This window comes from Candoia aspera, chromosome 9, assembly GCF_035149785.1.
Source record: "Candoia aspera isolate rCanAsp1 chromosome 9, rCanAsp1.hap2, whole genome shotgun sequence".
In the NCBI taxonomy this organism is placed as follows: domain Eukaryota; kingdom Metazoa; phylum Chordata; class Lepidosauria; order Squamata; family Boidae; genus Candoia; species Candoia aspera.
Window position 1 is genome coordinate 4,087,273 of NC_086161.1, and position 11,657 is coordinate 4,098,929.

At 43.3% G+C, this 11,657-nt stretch overlaps 1 protein-coding gene across 1 annotated transcript; it reads left to right on the forward strand.

Annotated features, from left to right (window-relative positions):
- Positions 1-5,717: 5,717 nt before the first annotated feature.
- TLCD5 (TLC domain containing 5) lies at positions 5,718-11,444 on the forward strand. Its single transcript, XM_063311357.1, has 2 exons — positions 5,718-5,913; positions 10,924-11,444. Exons 1-2 carry the CDS (start codon positions 5,718-5,720, stop codon positions 11,442-11,444), a joined length of 717 nt encoding a protein of 238 aa, XP_063167427.1.
- The last annotated feature ends 213 nt before the right edge of the window (positions 11,445-11,657 follow it).

The window sequence follows — 11,657 nt, forward strand, 5'->3', positions numbered from 1 at the left end:
ATCACCGGAAGTCTCTGAGCTAGTTTTGGCAGTATACATATGTGTAGCTTGGAACAGGAATGAACGTGAGTCTAGCCATGGCTTAGAGCAGTGTTTCTCAACCCTGGCAACTTTAAGAGGTGTGGACTACAGCTCCCAGAATTTCCCAGCCTGCATGGCTGGCTGGGGAATTCTGGGGGTTGAAGTCCACACCTCTTAAAGTTGCCAAGGTTGAAACCCAGTTGAATTAGAGGGGGGAGAAAGAGAGAGATGGGCTTCATTCAAACATGCTAAACCAGTCACTAGATACACCCACTGTCTGGTTTTGACAGCTAGTCCATACATTAGCCAAGTGGGTTGAGTTCGCCCAACACCCTCTGCCCCACCTCAAACAACAACAAAGCTTAACACACAATACATTTTGGGATGTAGCCACTAGGTTTGGTGAAACATTGTATGATTCCAGGCAAAGAAGGGGAAGGGAGAAGATGAAATGGACTTTGGACATTCAAGAGTAAAAGAACTGATGGATAAGAAGAGTCCAGTGCAATGTGCCCTACCCAGCTCTGATGCAAAATGTCTGGTTTTGGTCTAGTATGTAGCGTGAAGCTTAATCTCAGATTGCTGGCTATGTTCTCATGACACACTGAAGTGTGCGTTAACCAACCACACTTGAGCCTAGTGTACTGTGTAAACCTAGCCCATGTGACTCATTGGAGGCTCATTGGACCATGCAAATCCAGAAAAGTGGTTATTGAGTAAACCACAGCCAGGGTTCTGCAACACATTAAATCTGGATTAACAAACCACCATTATTACAATAGGGAAAGTGGTAAGCCCTTTCATCCCATGACCTGATTTCCACAACATGCAAAGAATGATGGTTGAGGGTCCACAACAAATCAAAGACCATGAATTTTAGCTCCAGTTAGCCGACCCAGTCCATGATTCAATTAATCAGGGTTATACACTGCATGAAAATGAAACCAGTGAATGGTCTCACCGTCCCCACCTCCAGATCTGGTTGCTTCTCTTTTCCAGGCCAAACAAATACAATTCTTTTGACCTTCAGTATAGTAGTTGGTTGTTATATCATGAATTAACACCAGTCTGAAATCTTTCCCTACCTAAAATTTGTCACTCAGAAAAGGAATCCTGCTCTAGAGGAATTCTGACAAGTCCAGAATAAGACGGAGTTTTTATTTCTTGCGTCTTGGAGATGAAGGTTCTTATCAACGTAGCTTCAAATAGGATTAACCTTCTTTCCAGCAGCAACAACCCCATGAACTCGTGATAACTTAGTGGGAAGAGTTCATGTTCCTGCAGGAGGTGATGGGTGAGAGAGGATCTTGCTCCATTTACAGGACAACGTGGGGTCTACAGCTCCAACTAATCTCAGCGATTAGACCTAGTTTAACCATTACACTCTGACAAAGGATATCCTGATGCTTGAGGTGGAATCAGATGTTTTTTTAGAAAGATAATTCAGGACATTCCTATGCTCTCAACATTCCTGCGCTCTCATTATTACGAATTGACATGCTGTTCAAAAATGTAGGTCACACTGGAATGTTTACCCGTTCCAGAAGGATTGCGCCTTCTAGCTAGATGCAATCCTGGTCATTTGAATCCAATGTATCCCAGTTAATCAACAGGACATAATTTCCCAACAAGCTTACAAATTTTTTTTATTATTATTATTATGATATAAAGGCCATGGGTATATTCAAATTGAGCAGCATGTGTGTTCATTATCAGCACTACACAAATGCAGGTATTACGTATGGTATTATTAATATAAAGATAACAATAATTAAGTGTGATTATATCTAATACTCAATATGACGTCCAGCAGCTTGAGAAGCTCAGCTTGCTTTCTTTGTTTTAAGTTTTGCTGTTGTGGAGGTTACCAAAAAATAGGGTGTGGGGTGTGGGAGAAGCCGTGAGATTGAGCTACACTTCTGTTGGTTGGGAGGAGATGAATCTCTCTCCAGCAATTGACTCCTTGCCATGACTACCCTGGCTGGGAAGGTTGTGATTTGTAGTCCAAAGGGTAGAAGATTTTGGAGATAGCTTTATAGAAAATACATGGCAGCCCCTACAAAAACATCAGCTTGGCCCTGAATGGGAGGAAGGAGCGAAGAAGACACTGAAGGTTGGCAGGCCTTGACTCTCTTGGGTATAAGCAGGAGGGAAGGGGAAATAAATGCAATAAATAAACTCTTCTTGAAGGACTTGAAGGTGGGTTTTTTCTTTCTTTCCTGTGGGGGGAGAGTTTGGAGCAGAGATACCACCAAAGTAACAGTGAGGAGTAGCAGGCATCCAAATATATACAAATATATCTCACTATTCTCCACCGTTTCCTCCAGCATTTCATGAGATCCTAAAAGTATGGCTTGCTTGGTCAGAAATGTTCTTCCTGATCCTTTACCTCCCTTCCAAAATGTTTTATTGGGGAGGGCGGGGAAAAACAATTTGTTTTCGGAATAGAAGAGAAAAAACCTTCTTGCGTGCTAATTCCTGGAGGTATTCCCTAGATCTAGACCAAATTTCAAGTTCTCATGGAAAAAGGGAGATTCAGTCTTTTCAGGAGGGACTTGCTTCCCCTTCTTTCCCTTGTTGTTGTTTCCCCACCCCACTCCCGGGGAATTTTTGTGGAGGGAAAACCGCAAGAGCAAACAGTGCTTTTTCCTCCTTCCCTGAATGTAATGCTGGATTACAAGGAATGAAGGAAATGAAGTCGATTCTCCTCCACACTTCTGCTCATCTTCTGTACCATGTGAGTGAAGTGGCTCAATCCACTCGCAGCATCTCTAGGTGGAGTGGGCAGCAGACATGACAAACCACGCTAGTACATTATTGGAATGGTATGTGCATCTTCTTCCATTCCAAGCTGTTGTTTCGGGTTAGCAAGGCCTAAAATGAGAATCAGCAACTTCTTTCCGCCAACCAGAAAAGTTGGCCTTCTAGGCATAGATGAAATGCTAACCCTTTGGGAAACTGAGTCTTTGATGGAAGGGCTATGAGAGCAAGAGGACCATCAGCGGGTATGAGGATGGTCTGTTGGAATGGCCTTCACCCTGTGGATTGCCAAGGTTGATCTAGCTGATGGGCTGGCTAGATTCCCTTCTTCCCAAGATGCTCGTGTGCCCCCTTCTCAAAGCTGCATGTCAATCAAAAAGGATTCTGGATGGGAGCATATCATTCTCTGGTCAAGGATACACAAGGCCCTCCTGCTAGAATTTCTGAATTTGTGAAAATAGGGTTAGGGTAGAGCAGTTGATCAAAACTCAGTATGAGTCCGATGATGTGATGGGGCTGCCCAAGAGGAAATACAGTTTCTGGCTGCATCAAGGGACAGTTTTCAAATTATGGGAAGTAATAGCCAGGAGTGCCCATAGGTTATGTGCAACAAAGTCAAAATGGCCACTGCAACAGTGTAATCGAAGCTCCACCTGTTTTTTTATGTGCATCACATGGTGGCTGCCATCTTGATTTTTTTTTAACCGTACCCTATTGACACTCCTAGTAATAGCTCCACTTTTTTCTTCATTGGTCAAATATTGTGTCCAGTTCTGGGCATCTGACTTTAAGAAAGATTCAGATGAACAGGCTCCATTTCATAGAAGGATGACCAGGGTAGTAGAAACTAAGTCCTGTGACAATGAAGATTCTCAGTCATCCAGGTGGAATTGTCTGTAGGTTGAGTCATGGCAACTGGATTTCTTTCTTTTTGGTTGAAATGTTTCACTGCTTGTCCAAGCAGCTTCTTCAGTCTGGGCAAAGGTTGGTGAGGGGACCCCATATATGTCTTCCAGGGTGGCTGAATTGTCCCTACACCTGAATGGCTGTTAATTGTGCCATGGAGGTGTGGATTGTCTTTGGGATGTCCTACTCCTAAATCCTTTGTTCATCCCCAAGTGGATTGTTAAGAGTGGCCTTCCTGGTGGTCTTAATCTTCCTGGGGACTGATGAAAGAGCAGCATGAAAATGGGGGACAAGTTGTGTGACGTTGGACAAGCAGTGAAATGTTTCTACCAAAATGAAAGAAATCCAGTTGTCATGACTCAACCTACAGATAAGTCCTGTGAAGAAGGATGGATGGATTTGGGAAGAGAAGAGTGAGGAGGGATAGGAAGACTCTCTTCAAATACCTGGAAGGATATCCCACAGAAGAAGGTCAACAGCGGTTCATCATCCCCGAGAGGAGAATGCAGGAATAATGGTGTTAAAATACAGGAAGGCAGATACCAACTGAATGTTGGGAAATTTATCTAACATTAAAAGCAGTTTGATGTTAGAACCAGTTATCAAGTGAGGTAGTGAACTCCCCTTTACCAGACATGTTCAAAGAGAGCCTGACCTGCCATCTGACAGGGATGTTTTACCTGGATTCTTGCCCTGAGCAGATGGTTGGACTAGATGGCCTCAGTGGCCCGCTCCAATTCTAGAATTCCATGATTTGAACTCCAAGTACGTGGCCCTCTTTGTTGCTTCTGGATGCAGTTTTCATCCTGTAATGACTGTGCCTCCAGCAAAAGAGTTTTATGAAGAATCCAGACTTCAAATCTTTTATTTGAAATAATCCCAATTTCCTGCCAGTTCTTCCATCAATTTTCTTGGCCCGCACCCCAAAAAAAGAAGGGAGGGAGGGAGGGAAGGAGGGAAGGAAGGATTCTGTTAAGATGGAATAGCTTGCCATAACCTTCTCAGAACACCCATAGTTATTCCTAGACATCCTCCCTTTTTTAGAGGCATTTTGGACAGCACTTGACCTTCCCTACTTATGCAAAGTGCTTGCACGGTAGTGCCATGAGAAAGCTGTGGTGCTGCTAAGTCCTCATCAGAGACAGAAGGAAGCTCCTAACCCTGGAGAAACAGTCATTGCCCGCATGAAGTGCCTACCTCAGATGCTTCTAAAGTGTCATCACAAAAGAATCTGGCTGGTTTGCACTGGTGATTGACAGAAGTAGTCATTATAAAAGGAAAAACAAGGCACAGCAGACACAATCCATCCAGTCCTCAGTTCAGGCGGCCGGCACCCTCTGAGTCAAGGGATTCCACCATCATATTGATCGGTTCTGAGGTTCCACTGTTTTTTGGAGCTGAGGGGGAAGGAGCAGGAGGAGGAGGAGAATTTGCAGACAGGCTGGTGCTTGGGGACTCCAGAACTTCATTCACAAGCAATGACAGAGGAAGCTGCTAGCTGACCACTGAATCATTTTCTGGGTTTGTCATCTTTTCTGTTTCAAGGATCTGGGGCTTTGCTTGGGAGTACTCGGGCAGAGGTCAACTCCCTGATATTTTAACTGGGTTTAACATTAAGAATAATAATGGAGGATTTGGAAATTAAGAAACTAAAGTCATAGAATGGAAGTCATAGAATAGGGTAAAGTCATAAACGGCCACAGAAATTTTGGGAAGCTGATTGCGACTTACTGGTTTCCAGCTGGTGGACTGAAGCCCGAGGCTGCCTGCACTTCCAGCAAAGTAACTGTCAGTCTGTCTGTCTATCATCTATCTATTTTGGTTGAGTACTGCAGAAAGAGAAAGGGGGAAGAAGATGAGAGAAAGAATATAGGAGAGAAGGAGAACGGGAGGAAAGCAGAAAGAAATGGAAACACGGGATCTAGAGAATCTAAGATGGTCTACATAATTCAGATAGGACAAGTCACTTCATTGTCACTAGGTAAGTATGCATATTATTTCTCGCACTCTCTTTTTTCAGCTACAAGAATATGAGCTCCATCCTTCTGCAAGTCACCTGTAGCATCCTGGCTTGGCTTTCTCTCTACAGTGGCTTCTGGTGTCGAAACAAGCACCGCACTCCAGAATGGAGCTGCCGAATGGTCACTTTCTTGCATGGCTTGATTGTCACTTTCCTTTCTGGCTACACTGTCTTCATCGATGGTCCCTGGCCGCTGACTCATGCAGGTAGGAAGGGGTGGGTGAAGCTCAACCAATGTACTGGAAAAAGCAAGGTGTATGAGACTGGCATGATTGCAGTAGCCCTGTTGGATCATCCTCATCCACACTGCCAGACCATGCTCTAAAATCCCCATTGTCTCAGCCTTGGAACAAGGACTATGCAAAGTAACACCACAAAATGCTCAATTCTGGTCCTTGAAGCACTGAGGCACTCTGTCTTCTCCAAGGCTCAGCGTGGCTGTTTCCAGCCCCTTACCCATCAATGGCATGCACAGAAGTCATTTTGGCAACCAGCCTGGAAGAAGTGTCTTATGGGCAACTCAGAAGATGTGGGGAAGCCCCAAAGCAGCCGTGCTGAGCCTTCAAGAAGATACAATGCCTCTGTGCTCCAGGCAGCAGATTCAGATGGATGCTTCCCAAACTGACCCTCCAAACATTTTGCCCAGCTTGATTCTGAATGTTTCATTGGGGTCCCAGACATCATGTAACTCTTGCTCAGAAGTAGGCCTCTGTCATTATCCTGGTGGGCGGGAGAAGGGGGAGGAGAGGAATGGCTTACGGTCATAAGTTTTAAATTAGGAACTTCCTGACCTATGGAACCCTCTCTCAGCCTTCTTGCCTATTTGTCACTGCTTCTCCTAATCCAGGTGACCCTTTCGATCTCCACATGTTCTCCTCCTGCACTTTATCAGCCACTTCTGCTCCCATCAATGCACCAGCTTCCATTTTAGTCTCATCTCCCACCCAGCTCATATGAATTCTCCAGCACTGCTCTGCCAACCTTCTTCCACTTGGTATAGAAAAACTTTCCACTTCTTGTCTCTCCTTGGCATCAACAGCTTCTCGCTCCTTCCTGTAATTAACAGGGACTCCATAGATGATGCAAAATAATAAGTTAAGTGTTCTTTAAGTCCAGTTCATCTGCTGGTGACTCCCTGGACCTTCCCTGTGTGATTTTCTCTGCAGCAAGACTGAAATGGGTTGTTGTTGCCTTTTTCTGCAAAGAAATGGTAGACGGAGAGAAATAGCATCTCCTTTGAAAGTGTGCAGCAAGAGTTTGGGTTTCTTCCTACCCAAAATAAGGATGGACGTGGAAGCAGAAGGCCTCTGGGAGGCAAACTACTCCCATTTCCATTATTTTTTTAAAATGTCTCTATTTATTAATTTATTATTGCTTTTCAAATATTGACAGAAAAAGAAACAAAAGAAATAAAACACAAAGATAACCATGATAGAAATGCATGCATTGTCAAAGGAAAAAAAAAAAGCTAACAATTGCTTTTTAAAAAGTGGAAAAAAACCAACAGGAAAAAGAAACAAAGAAACAAAATATAAGAGATCGTTATAATGGTAAACAGTTTCAATTCTACATATGCCTATCTAATGCAAATATTATGCAAATATAAATACATTTATTTCTAATACACTATATAACTATTACGCTTTTTTTAACCTACTGTGTTTTGTATAAATGAGTCCCGTATTTCATTATACTTGTCCATATGAAGTCTACCTCTGCAGGCGATCTGCTCATAGTTGGCAAGTGTAATCAGGTCTTTGATCCACTCAGTGAATGAGGCTATACATTTTACCTTTCCAATGCTGCAGTATCAGTTTTTTGGCCATAGTAAGGAGACGGAGAATCCATTTACATTGTCCAGTTGTCAGATTCCATGTTCTAGGCATGGAATTCAAGGGAACATTGAACTCTGAAAATTTTAATTCCTATTTCCACTCTTCAGTCTCCTCCAAGCCGCCCGCCACAACCTGAATCCACAACATCAGAGTTTAGCTCTTGTGCCACCAAATTTCAGTGGCCCAATATACCAATGTGCCCAGGAACCTGCTAGCTGGTATGGGGAACAGCCCTTGTTGCAGCTGACTGCTCAATTCTAAAACCCTGGAACAGATTTATGTAGTTTTAAAATATATATACAGTACATTAAGAGGACATATTAAAATCTCCTCCCCTCTCCTCATTTTGCAACCACAGGGAGAAGTCCAATGGACACCTATCCCCTTTGCTCAAGGGTGTTGTAAACAATGGAGAAGACACTGAATCAGAGTAGGAAGGGAGATCAGACCTTGCTTCAAACCCCACAACTCACGATGCTGTTAAAGGGATGGCTGTAAGTGCTAGCTAGAACCCAGATCCCCTTTAGGGAATCCATTCCATCTTACCCTTTCTCCCAATTTGTGTTCAACCTGGTTGTAGTTTTTAGCAGCAACCTGAAAAGTTTAGAGCAGCCTTGCTCAACCTTTTGACCCTGGAGGAACCCCTGACATATTTTTCAGGCCTCGGGGAACCCCTGCACATTCAGGCTCAGATGTAGGCCAGGAGGTCCAAAATTATTATATTCGTTTCATGGGTAGGCCTGCATAGATGCATGAACAGTGTTCTTGAACTAAAAATAAGGAATGAAACTGACCTCTTTAATGTGAAGTTGCCTGAATTTGAAATAATTTTTTAAATAAATCGTGCTCTCCCAGGGAGCCCCTAGTGACTTGCTGCAGAACCCTCGGGTGCCACGGAACCCTGGCTGAGAAACCCTGGTTTAGAGCATGCAGTACTCTCAAACATTTTATGGTTCTGTTCCCAATACCCCAGAATCTTCACACTTCAACCTTGTAAGGTGGGACGGATGGAGAGATGGTAACTGCTTTTAGGCCATTCCGCAAGCTGGATTGTAACTAAGCAGGGATCTGGATGTTGTTCTCTGCTATCTAAGCCCTGTTACTCATTACATTATACAAGCATTAGTGACCCAATTAAATACTGGGATTTCTATAATAGGTGCAGGTGAGTAGTGCATAGAAGAGGCAATGCAGGGACAAGTTGGGCTTGTCCTGCAAGGATATTTCTGTCATTTCCGAAGCATGAATCCCAAGAATTTCAGAGAAGGCAGTTGTCATTTGAGGTCACCAAAAGCTGACACTCACACCACCTTTGGTGGCAACAATAAACAGAATGCTGGCATGTAAAATTAGTCACCACCTAAGGAGTCCTTATACCTATCTAATTATTTATATAACGTTTGGGGGAGGCGGTGATTGTTTACTGAGTTCTGAGCCTTTAGCCAACAGGGTGGCCAACTCAGTTTCAGTGATAAGGACTAGAATCTTCCTTCTGAGAGGGAAATCAGGGCTCTCCAGGACATACCAAAAGCTTGTAAGCCCCCCAGGCAAGCTGAGGGAGTGATGGTGCTACGTTCTTTCGAAGTGATCGTCCATCTTTCATCTCTCTCCTTCCTTTACCACCTCCTGTCCTCCTCTCTTGGGCTTAGATTTTGGTAGCCTGAAGGTTTTACTAGTCTGAAGGTTGTATCCTCTGGAGTGTCCTCACAAGCCCTCTCTTGCTTTTAGTTTAGCTCTCCTTTGCTAGGATTAGGTCCTGAACTCTTTTCACGCAACACCTGCCAGCCTTGTGGTCTAAAAATGCCTTGGAGGAAAGTCTTACTCTAAGCTATTTGGCTCCATGCCCCATATAACACGGACAGCGTTTGCAAGTCCTGTTCATTATTTGCATGTAGGAGTCCTGTAACTTTTCCAGGGGTAATAAGAGCCGGGCAGTGGCACTGAAGATAATATCCTGTATTTTGAGAGGTGTTAAATTAATAGTAAGCCATGTCTTTCCGCCCTTTCAGCATGGAATAGCCCAGTATGTTTTTGAGTCATAGTGAGAATGGGGAGGAAAATCAGGAATGTGGAGTCAGCAGGAGGAGGCTTGATGTACAAAGGGTTTCTAAAGGGAGTGAGCTGTCTGCATAAAGAAAATGTTGAGTTTCAGCTTTAATAACATTGAAGTTCCATAAAAATCCTTAATTTGCCCCAAGGAGAGTCTTCAAAGTGTAGGACTGATGATTAACATTAGGATCAAAGATGAAGATTTGATTTTTTTTTCTTTTAAGTGCTTCTGCACACATGACCAACCCTTAAGGGCCTGCAAAGGAAAGCCAGATGCAGGCAGAGTATCTAGAATAAGCAGCACACGCAAGTGGGGGTGCTAAATTGGGGCCGGACAGAAGGACAATAACTTGGCTCAAGGCTGCAAAACACTATACTATACAGGCTTTGTGGTCCTCAAGAATTCTTCCTCAAAATGTTACTTCTGTTTGTTACCTTACTGTGGGTGTTGATTTTATAATTGCCCTGGAGATTTTAGCAGATATCTAATCTTGACAGAATTGGAATAGTATAAAAACAGAATAAATGAAAGCAGATGAGTAGCAAATAAAGCAAAGCAAAAATGCTGATATTAGAGCCAATAGTTCGTATGCAGTTGCAAACCATATTCTTCTAATACTGTTGTTGTTATTGTTGTTGTTTGTTTGTTTGTTTATTTGTATGCCACTACATCCTTAGAGATTCACAGCAGCTTACAACAAGCCACACTAAGCAATAATGTGATTTGCTTGGCTGTAACTTAGCTTCTACAGTATATGAAGCCAACTGTTGAGGATTGCAAAACGTGATTTACCTCTTAATATGCTGTTTGAACCTGAACATATAATTTACAGCTTAGCCAGTTGTGCAAACCTAGCCAGTTATGGCTTGTACAACCAGTGATTAAAACAAACCATCTCTTAGCACAGTTAAGGCTAAGGACGGGAGGGGGAAATATCGAATCCCACTGAGAGTGGAACTGAACGTATGACTAAGTCACTCATACACATACTCACTGCCCGGATATAAATTTGAACGTAGAGATTTTAAATTGTAGACTCCAACATTGGGATTTCTAGATGTAATGCTTGATGCCACTCCCCACAATTTTCTTTAAGCAGGATGTTTTCTTGGCCAAAGTTTGATTTGAGTGATGTTCGGGGGAAGTGTTTCAAGGAATGGGTATGCAACCTCAACTGGCAAATTTATTAAAGTTTTAGGATGTAAAATGATTGTCAAAATTAAACCATTTTAAAATCTACAATTTCACTGCTTTGGAGTCTTCAAAAAGGAGAAAATGCAAATTGGAACACAAAACTGAATTGCCTTTTTTTTAATTTACCATATTTCTAGGCCACCCAAACACGCCACTCCAGGTGTTTCTCATCTGCCTGTCGCTAGGCTATTTCATCTTTGACTTCTGCTGGTGCATCCTCTTCAACAGCGAGAGCGATTTGATGCTCTCTCACCACTTCCTAAGCATGTGTGGCATGACACTTGCCTTGGACACCGGCAGGTCAGGCTCTGAACTCAATGCCATCATCTTTGTGAGCGAGGTCACTAACCCTTTTTTGCAAATGCGCTGGTTCCTGCGAGACAGCGGATGCCACCACAGCTTAATTGGGGATGTGGTGGATTACTCGTTTGTGACTCTCTTCCTGGGACTGCGGATTGTTGGGGGAGCATGGATTGTGCATTCAGTGATGAATTCACCCAAGACAATTGTGACACTCAAGGGTGGAATCCTAGCTATGTATGCAGTGTCCGTCATATTTATGCTGGACATCTTAAGTTTTGCCAGGAGGAAAACGACCAAGAAATACCAGGCTCGGAGAAGTGAAAGAACCAAAGAAGATCATGCCAAGAGAAACTGACATCTTCCAGTATGTAAACTTGGACATCAAGGGGCCTGTTGCACCCAACCTGCCAGGAACAAATGGAACTCGCTGAGCTTTGCAGCACCTTCAGGGCCAGATCTGGATTCATGACCAAGCTCCAGAGTCCCATCTAGAACTAAAGATGTCCTTCCAGAAGAAAGAAATGTGACAAAGACGGTAGAAATGGCCTGTGAAAAAGATGCATGCAAG

Excerpts from the sequence above, each read along its gene's own strand:
- TLCD5 (XM_063311357.1), top strand. The coding sequence starts at position 5,718 with ATGAGCTCCATCCTTCTGCAAGTCACCTGTAGCATCCTGGCTTGGCTT. Across the intron at positions 5,914-10,923 it reads CTGGCCGCTGACTCATGCAG|GCCACCCAAACACGCCACTC; the intron begins GTAGGAAGGGGT and ends CCATATTTCTAG.